The sequence below is a fragment of the Xyrauchen texanus genome, chromosome 38 (genome assembly GCF_025860055.1).
Source record: "Xyrauchen texanus isolate HMW12.3.18 chromosome 38, RBS_HiC_50CHRs, whole genome shotgun sequence".
Lineage (NCBI taxonomy): Eukaryota > Metazoa > Chordata > Actinopteri > Cypriniformes > Catostomidae > Xyrauchen > Xyrauchen texanus.
The window spans coordinates 6,691,053-6,715,365 of NC_068313.1; the positions used below are offsets into that span (position 1 = coordinate 6,691,053).

Consider the following 24,313-nt stretch of genomic DNA (forward strand, 5'->3'; position numbering starts at 1 on the left):
ATCAAACTGTTTATTAAGAAGCCACAACTTGATCCTGGAGAACTGGCTAATTATAGACTGATTTCAAATCTCCCGTTTATGTCAAAAATACTAGAAAAGGTATTATCCTCCCAAATATGTTCATTTCTACAGAGAAATTAGAAGAATTTCAGTCAGGATGAGATTTCACAATTCTCTAAATTCGCAGAGTGTATCAATGAAATAAAAGATTGGATGGCCAGAAGTTTCCTTCCACTCAATTCTGACAAAACAGAGGTACTAATTATTGGACCAAAAAACTCTAAAAATAAGTCACTACAATATAATTTGACATACATACAATAATATTGTTACATCATCTTCAACAGCGAAGAACTTAGGTGTTATATTTGATACCAATCTGTCCTTTGAAAATCAAAATTACCAATGTTTGTAGAACAGCATTCTTCCACCCAAGAAATATTGCTAAATTAAGGCACATGCTCTCTGTTGCTGATGCCGAAAAATGAATTAATGCATTCATGCCCTCAAGACTAGATTATTGTAATGCATTACTGGGAGGATGTCCAGCAAGATCAATAAATAAACTACAATTGGTTCAAAATACAGCAGCCAGAGTGCTGACGAGAACCAAGAAATATGATCATATTAGCCCCATTTTATCATCGTTACATTGGCTACCTGTTAAATTCCGTATTAATTTTTAAATTCTGTTAACTACGTACAATGCTTTGAATGGTCTAGCTCCGCAGTACTTAAGTGACCTTCTACCACGCTATATTCCATCACGTTCATTACGATTGCAAAATTCTGGCCTGTTAATAGTTCCTAGAATATCAAAATCCACAAAAGGAGGTAGATCCTTTTCATATTTGGTTCCTAAACTATGGAATAGTCTCTCTAACACTGTTCGAGATGCAGACACACTCCCTCAGTTTAAGTCTAGACTAAAGACTCATCTATTTAGCCAGGCATACACCTAATTTATACTCCAACCCACAATTAGGCTGCTTTAGTTGGGTCTGCCGGAACCAGAAACATTGATCATGATTTATAACTCTGCAATAAATTGAATGGCATCTATGCTAATATTATTTTATTTGTTTCCCTGTCTCAACCTCAGGACTCCTATCCTGAGGTCATCAGAACCGGCTGGATCCAGCACCATTCCTGCTTCGTGTTGGACTCCACTGCCACGTGTCACTGAATGATCATGACTAAATGCAGCCGGTGCCAGCCAAACATCACTTCAGTCTATTATGGTGGACTTCAGAGGATGAACTGATGCCAACTCCAACCATAAGACATGGGATAATTTATATGCCATTGTCTGAACCTTGGATTTAAGATGGACCACACCGAACTTCACCGAAATTACCGGCCAGGTTGAACTGCATTTCACATCCCTGATCTCTGCCTGCATCACCTCTGTCTATTGATGGACTACGATCTTGCAATGGAATGCATAGACTAACAATTGCCAACAAAAGCTTTCATCTGCCAATTAACAAGGACAATTGCATCTATGTGAACTTCTGCAGTTAATCCAGGATGGACTTCAAAGACATTGGCCATTAATCTTGCAGTTCAAACAAAATCAATGTTTAAACACTGACCCTTAACACTTACTTAGTTTAATAATTTGAAACCATGACTTTAACTATACATAAGTAATATTTACATTATATTCATGATGTTAGCCAGAGGGGAACTGGCCCCCACAGTGAGTCTGGTTTCTCCCAAGGTTATTTTTCTACATCTTATAGAGTTTTGTGTTCCTTGCCACAGTCGCTTTCAGCTTGCTCACTGGGGTTATTAATACAAGTATTATGTAATTACTTATTTTTAAACACGATTAACAATCGTGTTTGTGTTGTGAAAGGCACTATACAAATAAAATTGACATGACTTGACAAAGTCTTTCTAACAAGTCAGTCCACTGACGGCCATCTTTGGAACCCTCTCGGGAGAGGGTTCCAAAGTCATGCCAGTGCAGCTCCTATCGACTTGAATGGAGAAAGACCAAAATCTCAAAAACAGTTGGTCAAGATTACGATCAAAGAACATATTTCAAATCAGCAATAATATCTGACAATATATCATAAATTGAGATTCTTTGCCTCGTATTACTAAAAACGCAATACTCCCAGATTGTATAGCTAACGAGCATGCGTGTTCTAGAGTTTATTTACAGGTGATGTCTGTATCTAAAAGGTGATTGGCTCTTTTAACTTTAAGGCAGATCTTCCTTTCTACATCCATTGATCGTTGGTCCAGGCCACCCTCAAAAGAACCTTAGAGCACCCTCAGTTGAGACCAGGGCAAACTACTGCCCGCTGGTTGCTTTATCGTGAACGTTTTTTTATTAGATATTTCATTTATCTGGCTTTTGGACCTATCGCGCCTCCTCAAGCTTTTAATATGTGCAGGGTTGCCAGATAATATATGCAATACCCCAATCAGTGATTTATACTTTCACAAATTGGAAATATTTCTGCTTATGTCATACTTTATTAATGCAAACTGGCAATCATACATAAGAGTGCATGCGTTTTCTCTCTGCAAAAAACAAACGAACAACAACTTTGCGCTCAATAGTGCAGGGACATGCGAGCAAAACCAAGTGAGAGGAATATATTTATTCTTTGTGCTATTTGTAAAATGCTGAAGTCCCTTGTTGTAGATATCATAAATGTGAATTTACTAGTCAAAAATGCACAACAGATATCTGAAATTGGAGTTTTGACTAGTCAAAACATAATTACGGATTGTCAAATCTGAAAATGAAATGATAAAAGAGCCTACCATAAATATTATGCTCAAAGAATAGTGTGATGCACTTTTGTGAGGTTGCGTGTGCTGTTTTGTGCCAAATCTACGAACTAACCTTTTCAGTGATGAAATTTAGTAAAAATGTTTGTTCTTTGTGTTATTTGTAAAAGTCTCTTACACCTGTATGTGAATGTTACTCTGGCCGTAATCATTTATCAGTCTCATGCTGTCTGTTTTATTCAGTTGTGTGCTGAATGGGGTGCCAAACATTGACGAGACTCACATCATGACCCATGAGAGTGTACACAGGTTTATAATGTTCTGAGAATAAAACAAGTAAACAGGTCCACTTTGTGGTCAACATTAAAATAACCTTATAGAATCTATAATTTCAGAAATTTCATTTTACTATTAAACTCCTGACATAGTGTGTTAAATTGAATACTAAATTACCATTGCATTGAAGCATGGTAAAATAATAAATTAATAATTTTATGAAGCCTTTATTCAGTTTTAATAACACATGATGCAATCGCAGAATGGTCCCATCAGTATGCACTTCAGAAAATTGTGCATCATTCATTGAGTGCATGTCTGGGCTTAAAAGATAAAACAATGCAGAAATTTGATCTTGTCTGTTCCATGTTCTATTTAATGGCTGATGTGGCCCCAGAACCAAAATAATTGCACACCCCTGCTCAATTGAATATGTAAGACTAATACTGTAAATTTGCAAGCAGATTTTCTTGAATACCAGCAAACACACACGAATCCCTGCATTTTTGAATGCACAAAATGCTGCATCAAAACTTATAAACGAGTATGATTTTGCAAATCAATAGGTCTTAATCTGCAGGCACAGAATTTTTATGTCATTTTCAGTGACAGATTATTGGCGGGAAACCCCCGAAGCAATAAATGTTTTGTAAATTAAAAAAACTAACTTTTATTTACATTGTCTAGTAGCATTTATTATATATAATAGATTGAATCTATTAAAATCTTTTTTAATTATGATACATCTCCACTTTATACAGAGCACCCCCACTATTTTCTGGAGCACCCTCAGTGAATTTGATCTGATACTGGGCCTGCGTTAGGCGCTCAGAGCTCCAATTTCTCCCATTCAATTTAAAAGAAGTGGCACATTTCTGATAAATAATCTCTGACTGGACTCTTCAAAAACCAACTATTCCCGGACAAGTGTTAATGTCGAGCCCTGCTGAACTTCAAACCAAACTCTATACCGGTTCCAAATTAAATCTCATTCAGTCAAATCACAGATTGACAGGGTATGACAGAATGAGTGAAAAGACTGTCATCTACCTGGTTTGCCACTTTTCATGATGGTAGTGACTCTCAATCTGTTACTGATGCAATGACGTATTAGGCCTTCTATTATCGCTGTCTAGTGGCATCTTCGTGTTATGGTAATGGCGGATTTAAAGGTTAAAAAGCACTGCAACAAAAACGAAAATTCAATCTTATTCAAGATCATTTTTATTTTATTTCAGTTCGTTTCAGATTTTATTTTATCCTTTATTCTATGTGCACGTCATATTTAGAACAATGCATTTGGTTTATTGTACATTTCTCACAGGCCTATTTTTTCTATCCTATAGATATTTTTATTACACCATAACTGTTAATGGTTAATGTTTTTAACTGAACTGCTGTCATATTAGAACATAGGCTAATGCACGTTGTGAAATGAACGCAACTTTTCAGCGCATTTTTATCTCGTAGATTTGACTTACCTGTTAATTATATTCAACAATGTCCTGACTGTTTTAATAAGTTAAGCAACTTTAACTTATATTGGTCCTGCACTATTCATTAAAATATTTTAAATAAATATGTCTGTATTCACTAACGTTGATTCGTTAAATGCATGTCATGTTCTATATTTAAAGAAATATTCTGGGTTCAATACAAGTTAAGATTAGTCGACAGCATTTGTGGCATAATTCTGATTACAACAAAACATTATTTTGACTTGCCCCTCCTTTTCTTTAAAAAAGCAAAAATCTGGGTAACAGAGGCACTTACAATGGAAGTGAATGGGGGCCAATTTTTGGATGGTAAAATTGTTATTTTTTCAAAAGTCTAGCCACAAGACATAAATATTATATGCATATAAATATTTTAGTGTGATAAAATTTTACAACTTCGTTGACATGATGATTTTAAAGCTCAAATAATACATTCATCTTAATAGAAGAATGAATATGTGCTTTAATAAAATTATAGTCTTCAAATTTCTGCCTATATACCATCCAAAAATTGGCCCCATTCACTTCCACTGTAAGTGCCTCTGTTACCCAGATTTTTGCTTTTTTAAAGAAAAGGAGGGATGAGTTTAATTTTTTTTTGTGGTAATCAACATTACCACAACATTGAAACAAATGCTGTAGATTGAGCTTAACCTGTATTGAACTCTGAAAATTACTTTAATGTAGCCTATGATGATAATGCAAGGCAAGCACATTGCAGATAAATGCCCTTTTCAGCAGAAATAAGAGTCGGATTCGGCTGTTGGAAGTATTTTAAATGGGCCTCATAAACACACAATTTGCTTTGACTGTTTTCTGGGGGTTTCTTTCTTTTTAGACTAAATGACTCCAAAATGTTCATAAACGTCAGTGAAATTAATCGTTCTGCACATCCCTACTGGTAACATTATTAAAAGCATTTAGAATATAAAATATTTTAAACAAATCAATCCAAATGGAAATGTACCTGTACAGACAATGAGAGAGATCCCAATGATCAGAACAATAACAAGGAAAATTATTAGAACCACCATCCAAAGTTTGAGGTTCCACACCACCACCTCAAAGAGCTCTCTCTTGACCCTCTGCAGCTCCCTCTGCCACTGTAAAAAAAAAAAATTATCAGAAAACAACTTTACATATAACAGTTACAAAACCTTCACAAGCTCATTAACTGACAATGCTTATAGTAATGTTCCATGTTCAGTGCAGCATAAAGGTTTAGTTCACCTAAAAACAAAAATTCTCTCATCATTTACTCACTCTCATGCCATCCCAGATGTGCATGACTTTCTTTAATCTGCTGATCTCATATAAAGATTTTTAGAAGAATATCTCAGCTCTGTAGGTCCATACAATGCAAGTGAAAGGGTACAGAAATTTGAAGCTTCAAAATCCACAAAAAAGCAACATAAAAGGACTCCAGATGACTCTGGTGGTTAAATCCATACCTTCTGAAGCGATATGAGAAACAGTAAAATGTTTAAGTAATTTTCCCTTCACTTTCACCTTCTGTTTTTGGCGATTCACAGTCTTCATGCAAATTGCACCCTACTGGGCAGGGAGGAGAATTTATGACAAAAATTACATAAACATTGATCTGTTTCTCACCCACACCTATAATATCCTGTCTGAACACATGGATTTAACAACTGCAGTCGTGTGGATTACTTTTATGCTCTCTTTATTTGGATTTGTAGATTCAAAATTTTGGCACCCCTTCAACTTGCATGGACCTACAGATTCTACAAAAAAATCTTAATTGGTGTTCTGCAGAAGAAAGAAAGTTACACACATCTGGGATGCCATGAGAGTGAGTAAATCATGAGAGAATTTACATTTTTGGGTGAACTATCCATTTAAAGCATCTGTGGCATGCTGTCACTAACCAGAGACAATCGTTTTAAATAGTTCATCAGTTTGTAAAACAAATGAAAAACATGTGTAGCCTATAGTGATGCACTCACAATGGAAGTATGTCGGGCAAGGCTATTTTAATAAAAGAAGGTTTTAAAAGGCAGTAAAAGTTCAAGCTCTGGTGGACATATTTGCTTATGCAAACACTAGTGGCTGCTAGTATAAAGATTATACATATTTATATCAATATATAATTATACATAGTTATCTTTAAATATTAAAAATTATATATATATATATATATATATATATATATATTCAGATAATTAAAATGCATTACATTCTTGTAGCAGAAGAGTTAATCATTGAGAAGACAATACAAAAAGCGGCTTTATTATTGATCATAAGTCAATCATTGGCATACAGTTCACAGCAATCCATTTCACAAGTGAATCTCAATCAGTTGGAGATTTATTATGAGGGCTTGTTTAAGGGCCCGTCAATTTACACCTACGTCAGGCTGTGTTGCATCATAAACATAAAATGTTTAGTTCACTGTTTCAAGTTAAATATAGTTTAATACTCAATCTTTAAACACATCTTGAGATCCTTTAGTTCACATTTGCGCTCCTTCAAGTGTTTTTAATGCAAGAACCGTGTTGTGGGTTGTTTTCTTCACTGTATAAACTGTGCGTTGCTCATACAGCTGAAATTTCACTTACTGCCCTCTGGAGTAACAGGTGGTACTACAAGCTTACATTTCTCAGGACTCTTCCTTATTATGATGTGATTAATTGCGTACATTTTTTGAATGTGTTATTTTTTGTCAAATTAATCGCACTGAATTAACATGTTAAATCGACGGCCCTAATATCCATACATATATATATATATATACATACACTCACCTAAAGGATTATTAGGAACACCTGTTCAATTTCTCATTAATGCAATTATCTAATCAACCAATCACATGGCAGTTGCTTCAATGCATTTAGGGGTGTGGTCCTGGTCAAGACAATCTCCTGAACTCCAAACTGAATGTCAGAATGGGAAAGAAAGGTGATTTAAGCAATTTTGAGCGTGGCATGGTTGTTGGTGCCAGACGGGCCGGTCTGAGTATTTCACAATCTGCTCAGTTACTGGGATTTTCACACACAACCATTTCTAGGGTTTACAAAGAATGGTGTGAAAAGGAAAAACATCCAGTATGCGGCAGTCCTGTGGGCGAAAATGCCTTGTTGATGCTAGAGGTCAGAGGAGAATGGGCCGACTGATTCAAGCTGATAGAAGAGCAACTTTGCCTGAAATAACCACTCGTTACATCCGAGGTATGCAGCAAAGCATTTGTGAAGCCACAACACGCACAAACTTGAGGCGGATGGGCTACAACAGCAGAAGACCCCACCGGGTACCACTCATCTCCACTACAAATAGGAAAAAGAGGCTACAATTTGCAAGAGCTCACCAAAATTGGACAGTTGAAGACTGGAAAAATGTTGCCTGGTCTGATGAGTCTCGATTTCTGTTGAGACATTCAGATGGTAGAGTCAGAATTTGGCGTAAACAGAATGAGAACATGGATCCATCATGCCTTGTTACCACTGTGCAGGCTGGTGGTGGTGGTGTAATGGTGTGGGGGATGTTTTCTTGGCACACTTTAGGCCCCTTAGTGCCAATTGGGCATCGTTTAATGCCACGGCCTACCTGAGCATTGTTTCTGACCATGTCCATCCCTTTATGGCCACCATGTACCCATCCTCTGATGGCTACTTCCAGCAGGATAATGCAGCATGTCACAAAGCTCGAATCATTTCAAATTGGTTTCTTGAACATGACAATGAGTTCACTGTACTAAAATGGCCCCCACAGTCACCAGATCTCAACCCAATAGAGCATCTTTGGGATGTGGTGGAACGGGAGCTTCGTGCCCTGGATGTGCATCCCACAAATCTCCATCAACTGCAAGATGCTATCCTATCAATATGGGCCAACATTTCTAAAGAATGCTTTCAGCACCTTGTTGAATCAATGCCACGTAGAATTAAGGCAGTTCTGAAGGCAAAGGGGGGCAAACACAGTATTAGTATGGTGTTCATAATAATCCTTTAGGTGAGTGTATACAGTCAGGTCCATAAATATTGGGACATCGACACAATTCTAGTCTTTTTGGCTCTATACACCACCACAATGGATTTGAAATGAAACGAACAATATGTGCTTTAACTGCAGACTTTCAGCTTTAATTTGAGGGTATTTACATCCAAATCAGGTGAACGGTGTAGGAATTACAACAGTTTGTTGTAAGTGCCTCCCACTTTTTAAGGGACCAAAAGTAATGGGACAATTGGATGCTCAGCTGTTCCATGGCCAAGTGTGTGTTATTCCCTCACTATCCCATTTACAAGGAGCAGATAAAAGGTCCAGAGTTCATTTCAAGTGTGCTATTTGCATTTGGAATCTGTTGCTGTCAACTCTCAATATGAGATGCAAAGAGCTGTAACTATCAGTGAAGCAAGCCATCATTAGGCTGAATAATCAAAACAAACCCATCAGAGAGATAGCAAAAACATTAGGTGTGGCCAAATCAACTGTTTGGAACATTCTTAAAAAGAAAGAACGCACCGGTGAGCTCAGCAACACCAAAAGACCCGGAAGACCATGGAAAACAACTGTGGTGGATGACCGAAGAATTCTTTCCCTGGTGAAGAAAACACCTTTCACAACAGTTGGCCAGATCAAGAACACTTTACAGGAGGTAGATGTATGTGTGTCAAAGTCAACAATCAAGAGAAGACTTCACCAGAGTGAATACAGAGGGTTCGCCACAAGATGTAAACCATTGGTGAGCCTGAAAAACAGGAAGGCCAGATTAGAGTTTGCCAAACAACATCTAAAAAAGCCTTCACAGTTCTGGAACAACATCCTATGGACAGATGAGACAAAGATCAACTTGTACCAGAGTGATGGGAAGAGAAGAGTATGGAGAAGGAAAGGAACTGCTCATGATCCAAAGCATACCACCTCATCAGTGAAGCATGGTGGTGGTAGTGTCATGGTGTGGGCATGTATGGCTGCCAATGGAACTGGTTCTCTTGTATTTATTGATGATGTGACTGCTGACAAAAGCAGCAGGATGAATTCTGAAGTTTTTCGGGCAATATTATTTGCTCATATTCAGCCAAATGCTTCAGAACTCATTGGACAGTGCTTCACAGTACAGATGGACAATGACCCGAAGCATACTGTGAAAGCAACCAAAGAGTTTTTTAAGGGAAAGAAGTGGAATTTTATGCAATGGCCAAGTCAATCATCTGACCTGAATCCAATTGAGCATGGATTTCACTTTCTGAAGACAAAACTGAAGGGAAAATGCCCCAAGAACAAGCAGGAACTAAAGACAGTTGCAGTAGAGGCCTGGCAGAGCATCACCAGGGATGAAACCCAGCGTCTGGTAATGTCTATGCATTCCAGACTTCAGGCTGTAATTGACTGCAAAGGATTTGCAACCAGGTATTAAAAAGTGAAAGTTTGATTTATGATTGTTAATCTGTCCCATTACTTTTGGTCCCTTAAAAAGTGGGAGGCACATATACAAACTGTTGTAATTCCTACACCGTTCACCTGATTTGGATGTAAATACCCTAAAAATTAAAGCTGAAGGTCTGCCGTTAAAGCACATCTTGTTCGTTTCATTTCAAATCCATTGTGGTGGTGTACAGAGCCAAAAAGATTAGAATTGTGTCGATGTCCCAATATATATGGACCTGACTGTATATGTGTATATATATATATATATATATATTCATACAAGCAGACGGATAAGTATGTTTGAAGTAAATTTGGAGCAGAAGAAATAGAAATAAACCTTGTGTAAATTGTCAGCTTTACGCTAAGCTAAAATTCTATTTCTAGCCATTTTACATGCACATTACCAGGCACAATCATATTTTTTTTAGCAAGAAAATTCACGTTGGATCATAATTTCTTTTTTCTAGTATTCTTGATAATAATTTTTGTATTGTTTTCCTGTAAAAATATCTAAACATTTTTAAAACAAGATCAATTTGATTTATCTTGTTTTAGAAACAACACTGCATAAGAAGTTTTTCAGAGAATGTATTTTTATCATGTGTATTTTGTCTTACTGTACTGGCAGAGTTTTTATAGTCAAAACAAGTGAAAAAAATCCACCAGTACTGAAGTGAAGAAGTAATCCAAAGTATTTAGAATACGTTACTGACCCCGAGTAATCTAACTAAATATGTTACAAATTACTTTTTATAGAATGTATTCTGTAATCTGTAGTGGAATACGTTTCAAAAGTATCCCTCCCAAACCTGTGTGTGTGTGTGTGTATAATATATATATATATATATATATATATATATATATATATATATATATATATATATATATATATATATTTTAGGGCTGTCGATTTAAGGCGTTAATTCAGTGCAATTAATTTTATAAAAATGTATGCAATTAATCGCATGCCCCCGTATAAGAAAGATTCCTGAGAAATGCAAGCTTGTAGTACCACCTGTTTACTCCAGAGGGCAGTAAGTGAAACTTCAGCTGTGTGAAAACGCACAGTCATTGTTGCCAACTTAGCGACTTTGTCGCTATTTTTAGCGACTTTTCAGACCGCTTTAGCGACATTTTTTCAAAAAAGCGACTAGCGACAAATCTAGCGACTTTTTGGACAAACCTTAGCAACTTTCCAAATTCCAAATATCGCCAGTACTGCAAGCGTGAGGTCTTACTTCCCCGCTGCGTCTGCTCTGTTCAGTGAGCGGCTGAGAGGAGCAGCACATTCCGTTGACTGCACGCCAGCGGACATAGACATGAATGAGCTGCGCATGTGCACGCTGTGTTAGCAGGAACTAATCAGTGATCACATATCAGCTGCCTTCTCCTTTGTTTTAATTCAAAACATTTAATTTGACCGTTTTTTCCCCTCAAACTCTTATACACATACAAAAACGCATATACACACAATATAAATTCAACTTTATTAAACATATGAACATAATATAAAAGGCGGATATATATACACAAGCAAATATAAATACAAATACACACAGCTAGAACATTACAAACATAAAAAATATGTAATTGAGAACCGTTTTACTGGACATTCGGCTATATACTTATATAAAAACAGTATGAGCACGGTTTAGGGGAGATAACCGTTATTATAAACTGAAGTAGGCTACAGTACCGACAAATTAGGCAGAATGCAAATACGACGCGATGACGTCATTAATATGCTAATGACGCATGACGTCATCTGGCGACATTTAGCTACTTTTCGAGCAGGCTTTAGCTACTTTCCATTGAAAATAGTTGGCAACACTGCACACAGTTTATACAGTGAAGAAAACAACCTTCAGCAGCAACAACACAGACATGCATTACGTTCTTGTGTTCAAAACACTTGGAGCGCAAATCCGAACAAAGCGATCTCAAGATGTGTTTAAAGATTGAGTATTAAACTATATTTAACATGACACAGTGACCTAAAAATTTTATGTTTATGATGTGATGCACCCGAGACACTACACAAGCATGTCTGACACAGATGTAAATTGATGGCTCCTTAAACAAGGCCTCATAATAAATCTCGAACTGATAGACAAATTCACTTGTGAAATGGATTGCTGTGAACTGTATGCCAATGATTGGCTTATGTTCAATAATATGGTAGTAAACAATACACTGGATTCTAAAGACGTTTTTTTGTATTGTCTTATCAATGATTAACTCTTCTGCCACAAGAATGTAATGCATTTTAATTATCTGAATATTTTATATATATATATATATATATATATATATATATATATATATATATATATATATATATATATATATATATATATATATATATATTTAACAATTATAAATTATATATATAATAGAGAGTGACCGGATGTACAGGGCTCTACGCTAACTTTTTTCCCAAGGAGTACATGCGGTCCTAAATGAAAAAATTTAGGAGCACACAAAGAAATTTAGGAGCACATTGAAAATTAAATAGAGTTTATTAACAAACAATTTATTACATACATATTTATACTGCATGTATGAGTGTGTGTGCGTGTACTAAGGGACACACATCTGTGGCACAGCACATACCTCCCAAATCACACATTGAACCCATGCCTACTAAAATAAAAGGATATCAGTTGTCCAGCTGCTTTTGTATGATGACCATCTGGCATACTTAGAGGTCAGCCAGCGATCTCTCATTGTGTCAGCAATTTGACCGATCATCTCCGCACATTGTCGTATGTGGGATTCATGTAAACTCAGTTTTTGTGGTGGAGTCTGATAAGCGGCCCAAATTGGACGAAAGGTTCTTCTTCTTTCACAATGATGTATGCAATGTTTATCTTTATTTTCAGCTGCTTCCACTTCTCCTCCTCAGACTGCAGCACATGCCTCCTCAAGGCTGCTGACACCGAGCTTGATAGTTTCTCCGGTCTCATCCAGAGCACTGGATATGCCGCCGTGAGATGTTTCGCTACACTATCTCTTTTCAGATTAGCAATGGGCATTCCGGACATAATTGGTGTTGAAACAATTCTAATTAAATTATTAAATTAAATTATACTCTACCGTAACCACAATTTATTTAAAAATGCATTGATTGTTAAGAAAAAAAATACTATTAAACATTTGCATTTAAAGTATAACTTATTGTATATAAACAAAGTGCATATAAATCTAACCATTTCAAATTAATACAATCTGAACAGCATAATAGACAGGGCCACCGCTGGCCAAATTGATGCCCTATGCGTGATATGAGCGTGAAGCGATCATCTGTGTTCCGCAACTGCTTTCGGGTCCTTGAATAACGTATAGTGAACGAGTAAGGGCAGCTGGTGGACTTTCTGGTGCCATCCTAGGGTAAGATGGTGCCCCCCTAGGGAATTGACGCCCTATGCAAACTGCGTAGTATGCATGTAGGTAGCGGCGGTACTGATAATAGAATAATGCACCATATCAAAGAAAAATAAATAATTTGCAAAACTGCAGCATCCCACAAATGTAAATAAATGTAAAAAAGAAGGATGTTATTTCACATGTGCATTTAAAGTTTAACTTTTCAATGTACATAACAAAGTGCATATAAATGTAACCATTCAAATACAATCTGAACAACATAAGTTGGCTCCGCCCTCCCTCACGCATCTTTGGTTCATTGGTTGACACTGCATGTCTGATTGACAGCAACAACAGGTGAGGCTTTTAGTCTGAGCGGAGAGTCAGAACTAATGTGCGCGCTTGAGCATTTAGGCCTATATTATTTATTTTTAAATCTTTTGATTATTCGTATCTTAATTTGTTTTTAAATATTTTTATAAATAGATTCTGATATGCGAGCCGGCTCCCAACATTCACCTACAAGAGCCGATTCGTTCGCAAATGACCCATCACTATTTCAGATGCGGGTTTCCTGACACGAAGGACGAGATGCCCACCTGTTTCTGCCCTCTACAATATTTGCAGAACATGATGTTGTTTTCGAACTCTAGCCATGGGAACATTTTGAGAAAATTTGCATTGAATCTATATGTTCTCCCTCCACTGGCTACAGTGGACGTTGAAGTGACAGCTGTGGTCACGGTAGCTTTGCTCTAAGCATCCCTAACGTTAGCCGTCTCCAGTAAACCTTGTGAAGAGACTTCATTAGTTGAATCTTGCGAATCCCCCTCGCCAAATTCCTTTTTCTCCTCATCTCTTTTTCGCTTAAAATAAAATGCGATGTCGCCTATACCGCTTTTCCGTTGTTCACCTTTCTCTCTCTGACTGGACCGCGTCATTACATAAAACTCCGCTTGTGGAATGTGGGTTTTGTAATTTTTAAACAAATATCTAAAAAAGGGGGGGTTACGTTTGTAATCTTTAATCGCACACTGTGCTCGTAAATAATTTTTCCAGTTCCAGCACATATCTATTTTTAGGGGCAAATGATGTAGGGTCGCGAAAGGCACCTTAGGCAGGTAGTCAGGATGAGGGTGCAAAATTGCTTTGGTCATTCCTGGGGCAAACTCTAAACAGGCTGGCAAAACAGACCGAGCCTGTAGGTCCCCAATTCTCTTTAGAGAGGTAATCGCCATAAGAAAAACCATCTTGAGAGTCAGAAGTCTGTCAGATGCTGACTCTAGAGGTTCAAAGGGGGTCTCAACCAGACCCTCAAGGACTATTGCTCAGTCCTATGAAGAGGTCCTGGTCCTAGCAGGAGGCCACAGTCACATGGCTCCACGAATGAAGCGAGCGAGTAGAGGATAACCTCTGGAGAAAGCCCTGTGTACCTCAGTTGGTACCCTTTAGGGGCCAAGCATGAAAAGTTCCACAATTTTTGTGGGCAGGGGATGAAATATTGTCCCCTGTGCCTGAGAAAGAAGGTCCTTCCTGTTCGGAATCGCCCAAGGCGAGCCATCGAGGAGAGATATTAACTCCGGGAACCATACTCTGTTCGGCCAGCGCGGCGCTATCAGTAAGAGGCAAGACCCTTGCTGGCAAACTCTGGCCAAGACTCCCGGGAGCAGAGAAACCGGGGAAATGCATACAGATGCATTCCGGGCCATGTATGTGCCATCGCGTCCAGACCCAGGGGGGGGGGCTGGGTGACTCAGGGAGAAGTAGAGGAGACATTGCGCTGTTCATAGAGGTGAAGAGGTCCTCTTCTGCCCTGTAAAATCTCACCCAGATTTGTTCCACTACCTCGGGGTGGAGTTTCCACTCCCCCATCTGTATTTTCTGTCTGGACAGTAAATCTGCTCCCACATATGGGCGTCCAGGGATATAAACTGCCCTGAGTGACAGGAGCTTGCCCTGGGCCCCAAGGAGAATCCAACATGCCAGAAATTCAGCTGATGTGAACGTGGACCTCCTTGATGGTTTATGTAAGAGACTACCGCCGTATTGCCCACCCGCCCCCTGAGTAAGAAACTGCCCAAAGGCTTCCTCGTGGCTTTCTACCTCTTGGAACCTGGAGATAACGGTGTTCATAGCGTCCCCGAATAGGCCAGTAGGCAAAGCAGTACCTGTACTCAGGCCTTCAGCAGGTCAGTCTGGTACGCCTGTAACACTGCAATCGTGTGCAGAGCAGCACCAGCCTGACCCGCTGCTTGATAAGCCCTCCCCACTAAGATGGAAGTAATTCTGCAAGGCTTTGTGGGGAGAGAGTTTTTTTTTTGTGACGATACCGAACCCGGCAAGAGATAACCCGCAAGTGTCTCTTCTACCGGCGGCATCACCAAATCCCCCCGAGCTTCAGCACCCACGATAGTCGAATATGTCAACGTCGAGGGCACGAAGACACAGCAAGTATAAGGATTCCTCCATGAATGAGAATACTTGTTATGGAGGTCATGGAGAAAAACGAAGGGACTGATATAGCGTTCCCTTCCCTCTTTTATTTATTCACTTTGGCCACCAGACAGAAATGTGTCTTCTTGTTTGGAGCGTTTGGGGCAAAAATCTGTACACCAACTTTCATTGATGTAAAAGCAGGAGCAGTATCTTGTATCAGTATCTTGATACTCAGATGGCGGCGCACATAGATGCTGTGGCTCGGTGCTCTCTCAGTTGGTGCTATAGTTTGCGTTGTTTTTTCGTGTTTATATATGTCCTGAGTGTTTTCTGTCAGGCCAATAACATCTACGGTCGGCACGATCTCCTTAAGATAGGAGTCTGTTACGAACAGAATATTACAGCCAAGTTTCTCCACACACACAATATACCGGAGGAGATAGCACGGCACCCCGGCTCCTCGTGGATTATCATCCCTGCCGGAAAGAGGCGAAGGCGGCATAGAGAGAGGAGGCAGAAGCGGGGCTGTAGGGCTGGCCCACTCGCCAGGCTACGGAGGCAGCCACTTAAACCTCCGCTTCCCATCCTGTTTCTCACTAATGCGTGATCACTTGTCAACAAAATGGATGAGCTGAGGCTACAGATTGCAACCAACAACACCGTAAAAGATTGCTGTATTCTGCTTTTTACGGAGACTTGGCTTCACCCACTCATCCCGGACTCGGCGATGGAGCTAACAGGCTATACCGGGCAATGACAGGACAGGACACAGAGCTCCGGTAAGAGCAGAGGAGGGGGGCTGTGTGTGTACGTGAATAACAACTGGTGTACTAACACAGTAACTGTGGACAGTCACTGCTCCCCGAACTTGGAGTATGTGTCTGTGAAATGCAGACCCACTTATCTCCCGAGAGAGTTTTCGGTTGTCATGATAACAGCTGTTTACATACCACCGGATGCTAATGCTAAAATGGCTAGTAGTCATTTGCATAGTAGCATTACCAGCCAACAGAGTAAATATCCTGACGCTGTAAACATTATAGCGGGGGATTTCAATCAGGCAGACTTGAAATTAGTACTCCCTCATCTCTATCAACATGTTAAATGCACAACTAGAGGAAATAAAACTCTGGATAAGGTTTACTCTAACATCAAACTTGGTTATAGGGCTAAACCACTACCCCACCTGGGCCAGTCTGACCATTTGTCTTTGCTGTTAATTCCTGCATATGCCCCCCTCAGGAAAAGTACACCCAACATCACAAAAACTATAACAATCTGGCCTGATGGAGCCATGTACCGGCTGCAGGACTGGTTTGATAGGACCAACTGGGATGTGTTTTTACATCAAGACCTGGAAATGTTCACGGACAGTGTACTGTGTTACATACGTCACTGCATAGGCACTGTTACCGTGGAAAAACAGATCCGGGTCTATCCCAATCAGAAGCCCTGGATGACTAGGGAGGTACATCGGCTGCTGAGGGAGAGGAACACCGCTTTCAGGTCTGGTGACCAGACCCTTTACATTGTGGCCCGGGCTGACCTGAAAAGAGGCATCAAAAGGGCCAAGTTGGATTATCGGCGGAGGATTGAGGCATATCTGGGAAGTAATGACAGCAGGCGGGTGTGGCAGGGAGTCCAACATCTCACCAATTACAGGTCCACCGTAGGAGCAGCTGAAGGTGAGGCCTCGCTGGCAGAGGACCTGAACACTTTCTTTGCCCACTTTGAGGTGGAACCAAGTATGGCAGCGACACCACACCCCACGGTCCATAGTAACCTCACCTTTACTGAGCATGAGGTGAGGCGTACACTACAGGCCGTGGACCCGAAGAAGGCTGCTGGGCCAGATGGCATCTCTGGGCGTGTTCTAAAAGAATGTGCGGATCAGCTGGCTGGAATCTTTATGAGGATTTCAGTCCCTGGCTGAATCCACAGTCCCACCATGCCTGAAGTCCTCCACCATCGTCCCCCTGCCTAAAAAACCTTATATTTCCAACTTCAACGACTACCGGCCAGTCGCACTCACCCCAGTGGTGATGAAATGCTTTGAAAAGCTGGTCCGGGGTCACATTACATCATGCTTGCCAAAAAGCCTGGACCCACACCAGTTTGCATACAGAGCTAATAGATCCACAGAGGACGCCGTAGCTACAGCCCTGCAAGCTGCATTGTCCCATCTAGGGGAGCTACGTACGGATGCTCTTTGTGGACTATAGCTCTGCGTTTAACACCATCCTTCCTCAAAAACTGATGAACAAACTGATGGATCTAGGCATTCCATACCCCACCTGTATGTGGATTAAAAGCTTTCTCACTTGTCGCACCCAGAGGGTGAGAGTTGGCCATCATACATCTACGGCCCTTAGTCTCAGCACCGGCTCCCCACAGGGCTGTGTATTGAGCCCCCTGCTGTACACTCTATACATGCACGACTGCACCTCCACCCACCACAATAACATCATAGTGAAGTTTGCGGACGACACTACAGTTGTGGGCCTCATCACTGGAGCAGACGAATCAGCTTACAGAGAGGAAGTTAAACATTTGTCGGTGTGGTGTAGGGAGAATAACCTTCTCCTTAATACTGTAAAGACCAAGGAGCTGGTGATTGATTACAGGAGGGAAAAGACTGACATCACACCACTCATCATCAGCGGGGATCGGGTGGAGCAGGTGTCGGACTTCTGTTTTCTGGGTGTGTACATTGAGGAGGGTCTGACATGGAGCGTAAACAGTGTGAAGGTGCTAAAAAAGGCAATATAATCTATCTTAACATACTGCCTATGTGTGTGGTTTAGTAGCTGCACAGTAGCCCAGAAAAAGGCTCTCCAACGGGTCATTAACATGGCCCAGAAGATAGTCGGTTGTCCCCTCCCGACAATGGTTGACCTTCACAGTGCTCGCTGTGCCAAAAAAGCTCAGAGCATTATTAAAGACACTTTCCATCCTGGTCACTCCTTGTTTGAACTGTTGCCATCAGGCAGACGATATAGGACAATCAAATCAAGAACAAACAGACTTAAAAACAGTTTTTATCCAACAGCAATAACCACCCTTAATGCCATAAAAAAACATTCATAAAACAATACTATATAGTTAGATTGTGCAATAACTATGACAGAATGAATGGTGGTGTGTGTGTGCAATAACTATGACAGAAGGAATGGTGGTGGTGTGTGTGTATCTCCAATAAGATGGGGATTGTTTTTTTCTTTTTATTGATATTGATTTTATTGATGCACCAACTGTTTGGCACTTTTAAATTTCGTTGTACAGGTTACAATGACAATAAAAGGATTACAGAAAAGCATGTTCCACCGCCTCTCATTTTCTGTGCATGCTGATTATAGCCTACTGATTCAATTCTAACCTAAAATCTTGATGTAGCCTACCATTAATTTTACCCAAGAATTTTACTGTATTTGTCACTCTAAAGAACAGCATGGCAAGATGGCTTAAAGTTTCTGGGTAAAACCAGGATGTTAGATTGTATTGACCAATTCAAACATTTGTCATGAGCCTGGTTGTTTACTCAAATTTGGTGAATCTTTCCTTTTCTTAAAAAAATTGCACGTCTGCAAACATCAAATTATGTTTTATATGTGTACAGGGGACATTTAAGGTATAATACAGTTGCCTCCCTACAAGCACACCCAGCCCCACCCTGGCCCGCCCAGTCAAAAAAACGCCCTTGTATACCACATGGCTGCGAGTGCTCCTTTCACTCTGTCCCTCTCTTTGTCTTTCACATGCAAGCATAGACCGAGAGACAGTGAAGATATCCCATGTGATGATGGTTTAAGTCGAGTTTCTTGCTTGTAGGCCTATCAGTCAAAATGACGGACACCATTCTGAATAACGATGGACGTCTTAAAATCTTGCGCTCAAATGCAAGATTATGAAAATATAGCAGGTCAAATAAGAATGTGCATAAAATATGCGATTCCATTAAACAGCCTGTCAGCATCCCAGTGTAACTCAACATGATAAGCATTATCTTCAACTAAATAAATAAATAATGAAATGTCACTATCAATAAGAGCCTCTATGCACAACTGTGTGAGGATGACGGTACACCAAACTTACAGTATTCTGCTTCTAACGGAGGTGCGCATTATAACATTATAACCGTCATGGCTACTGTTGTAACCTCAGTTCCCTGATGAAAGGAACGTAACATTGTCGATTGTAGTGACACAAGGGGTCTCTTCTGAGAGCCTCGCGTACCTCTGAACTTGAGAAAAGGCCAATGTCAAGTTGGCAGACAGAATTTGCATGCCCCGCCCCCAGACATACGGGTATAAAGTGGAGCGAGCGATCGACTGTCAGACAGGTTTTCCCTGAGGAGCCGAGAATAAGGTTACGGTGCATTACAGTGGTAGGGATAGTGAACGTGGCAAGGGGAACACAACATCTAGGGATATTCTTTCCATTGGGGAACGGAGGTTACAACAGTAACCATGACGTTCCCCTTCTGTCACGGTCCCACTTCAAAACGCCATGCACTACTCGTGTTACGTGACTGTCGAGCCAGGTGAAAGCAAGCTGCTGCGTGAGAAGGGTCGGTGTCCTCCGTAAGAAGGTTCGGTGTCAGAATGGAGATGTGGAAGTGCGCGTCCTTCAGTCTACTGCCGCAAACCAAACCCACAGTGAGCAGACAGGGGGTGGCCTGCGCTGCAACGATATGGCATCGGCATCGGGACTACCTTGGTGCAGTTCTTTAAGTGCCCTGGCTTGGTGTACCTGCAGGAGAGCCATGGCATTGCAAGGTCAGAGGCAGCCTGTCCAGTGGCACTGTAGGCTTTCGCAGTCAGTGACAACGTTGTCATACAGGCCATGGAGGGGAGTACCGGGCGGTCCCACCAGGTAGCGGCATTCTCGAGGCACAGGTGGATCACAACCGCCCTGTCCACCTGAGGGACCCCCATGTACCCGTGGACTGCCCCGCCGTCCAGGGTAGCGAGAGCGGACAAGCGAGGAGGTCGGTTCTGGGCAGTAAAAGGTGCACTCCATGAACTTGTTGGCTCGTCATGCACTTCTGGGAAGAAAGGTACCGGAGGGGGAAAGCATGTCGGCCATCTGCACGTCAGACTGGGTGGGCTGGCCCGAGGATGGGAGTCCGGTCAGGTCTTTGGCATCAGACACCTGAATGCTCTCCAATGCAGCGCCGATGTCATCATCCAGACCCTCTCCAGGGATGAGTCGTCCCGAGCGCAGATGGAAGCAAACGAGCGTGCTGGGGGGCGGGGTGGTTCACGGGGCTGTGCCTGGCTGCCATCCCCAAATCGCCTCCATCGCCGGGTCGTCCTCAATCCCGTGGGAAGGAGCAACACAGGGGGCGGCTGGAGTGGCATTCGTTTTGAGAAACAAAAGCCGCGACCGCAACGTTGCCATGGTCATGTCCTTGCATTAAGAACATGAACCATCCACAAACGCTGCTTCAGTGTGATCTGGAGAGATACCGGCCACATCCAGGAACTACACAGCAGAGGTAGGGAATCTTTAAAAAGACACGTCCTGAAAAGGACGTTCAACATTTACTTGTGTGTGTTGCTCTTTTACCAGAAAAAAATAACTCTTTGAGGAGAATAAACTCTTTTTGAAATGCACATTAGGATTGTGACGACAGATGGGGTCGATGATGGTCAGAGTGATCACCAATAGCTGATGCCTATGACCACGTCAAGACGATATTTGGCTTGTTTTGCCATGTATTAAATAATTTATTATTATTTATTAGGCCATTATTATTATCAAATTAATATTACAATAATTTGCCCGTAGACACGTACTTGAAGAAACTGTTTATTATATTATTAAGAAAAGATGACATAAAGCTGTCTATGCGCATGCATGTTTTTTCATGGTTCATGTAAAAGTTTCTTACTCTTTCTTTGTTTCCATCTTCTGATTTTTAGTTTTAGTTTTTTGGTTGCAAGAACAGTATCATCTAGGAGTTCTGCATATGACCTCAGACATCTCAGGAGTTGTTTTGAGTTCAGTTCACCTTATTTCCACAAAGCAGTTCATTGTGACCGCAACTCTGCAGCCTATACAGCTGTGATTAAAACATAAATAATACAAAAACACGTTCACCTCGAACTGTGATTTATATTGCAGTGATTATTATCATCATTATAATTATTATTTTTACATTTATAATTGTTTTTATTTCTTCATTTAAGTAATTTTCCACCTGCATGTTTAGATGGACACTTGCCTGATGGTAAATGGAAAGGTGTATTTATATAAATATATATTATTCTTTCATCACATTATTTTATTTGCCTTCTCATTTCATTTGGAATGCAATTTCAGCCCGGGGGATTCCGATGTAATTGGATATTGCGAGATTTTATATATGACACACACACACACACACACAGGCACGTGCACACATAGACATCAAAGGGGGCTTAAGCACCTGCCCTTTTTCTTCCTCGAGAAAAAGTGCCCTTTTTTCTGGGGTGTTTTTTTTTTTTTTTTAATAAATAAATTAATATATATATTCCTGTTTGCGCACAGCTTCCCTGTCAAACAAATATATTTATTAAATAAAAAATCAAAACATCAGGTCGGTAGATGAGATTTTGTCGGCCTTTACAGCTAATTAGCCAAAAGCAAATATAGTTAACTTGTGTCTTGCTAACATTCATGACTCATGATCTACTAGCTAATGTAATAGGTTAGCTAAAGTCTAGCTAAGGCAATATATCATGGCCATACAGGCCAATATACTGTACTTATTGGAGACATTACAGGTGAATACAGTCAAATTTGTGTTTAATAACGTCATCACAATTGCCACATTGATATGCAAATTAGATATTAAAATTAGATAATTTGCTTTATTTGTCAAGACACTGCAGGTGAATAGGATACAAGTCTCGAAATTGCAACCATTTTGGTCGCATATGCTCCCGAAATGTCATCTGGGCATCCTCAAAATATATTTGGGAGCATCTGTGCGAAAGCAAATAATTGTTGGGACACAACCGGTTTTCATTTCTCTACAAAATATTTGCTAATTACGGCACTATGTGCCTGCTGTGAGCTGATACAGTGACCAGTCATCCGCTACATTCAACATTACATTTTAACTTTACATTCTTGATCTTTACATTCTTAAATCTAATGCAGATTTTGGATTAGTTAATATTAGCCGTCAATCACTCCTTTTCACTGTGCTCCATGTCACGTGACAGGGAGCTAACTAGCATGCAAAATGTTAAGAGCTGAAGAGAGATGATGAATAGAACACTGAGAGATTTATTTTGTAAGCCGCCTAAAGTTACAGCTAATGTAACTCCTGAAGTTGGTGATGGCGATCATGTGGTGAATCTGGATCCACCAGCAGAAAAGAAGGCTTACAGTTTTCGGAGTGAGTGGCTGAAAGACTTCGAGTGTCTCCACTATAAAAAAGGCTCACTGTAAAGTCTGTGTGACAGAGGTTGCAGGTAACACTGCCTTCGCCACTGAATCCACACATTTTAAGCGCAAGAGCTTAATTAAACAAGGGGAGAGTGCCAAGCACAAGAAATGCCAAAATCAGTGTGTGCCAAAGAATTCAGGATCCGGTTCGATTGTTGAAGCTATTAATCACCAAGATGCTGCTGGACATTCCGCTCAATTGGCAGAGCTGAAAGTGAAATTTAACACCGCCATAGAAGAGCTCACCTTTACTAAATTTAAACCCATGTTGCAGCTCATGAAAATGAACAGTGTTGAAATCTACATGACGTATGCAAATGACAAGTCATGTGCCAACATCATCGGCATGATAGCAGATACCATCCGCGAGAACACCGCAGATAAAGTATCGTCAGCTCAGTACATCTCAATCATCAATGATGGAGACACCGAAATGCCTGTCAAGTAGTGTGTGATGGTGTATGTCCGCATCCTGCTTGATGGACAGCCCACAAACATCCTCGTCTGACATGTTGAGGTGGAACACACCAATGCTGATGGTGAGGATATTTTTAAAAAAATACATAGCCTATTTAGTTTTATATAGTAACACGTTGATTTACCTGCAGTAATCAATGGCAATATATTAGCCTACTATATTAAGGTCACTTGTAATATCACAATTAGTCAGTGTCTTACTGAACTTGTATGTTGGTTTTTCTATTCTAAATGGATTTATTTGGTAAATGTAATTGTTAAATTATTAATGATATTAGCCTTGTTTAAACAACATTTAACCAGTGGGAATTATTTTAGGAATCTATGCAGCCACCAAGTCAAACGAAATCTGTTAATATATATTGCGTGAGTGTGAGGTAATTCAAATAAATTGGTAAGGAAGTCAGAGTTGTGTTAATATTTTTTATGTTTTGTTTAATTTTTTTTTTTTTTACTAAATAATTATGCAAAGTGCCCTTTTTTTCCACTTGAGCCCCTGCCCCCAAAAATGTCTGTGCACGTCCCTGCACAAACACACACACACACACACACACACACACACACACACACACACACACACACACCAATTCAAAAGTTTGGGGACACTTGCCTGAAATGCTTCTCACGTTCCTAAAATCCTTATCTGAAGGCATATGCTTAAATGTTTGAAATTAGTTTTGTAGACA

At 40.2% G+C, this 24,313-nt stretch overlaps 1 protein-coding gene across 1 annotated transcript in view; it reads right to left on the minus strand.

The window, feature by feature from the left end:
- LOC127631560 (TPA-induced transmembrane protein) overlaps positions 1 to 24,313 on the minus strand; it is an 86,423-nt gene that overhangs the window by 41,048 nt on the left and 21,062 nt on the right. Inside the window, exon 4 of the mRNA XM_052109725.1 lies at positions 5,491 to 5,626. Coding sequence (XP_051965685.1) covers positions 5,491 to 5,626 — 136 coding nt within the window. The remainder of the gene's footprint in view (positions 1 to 5,490; positions 5,627 to 24,313) is intronic.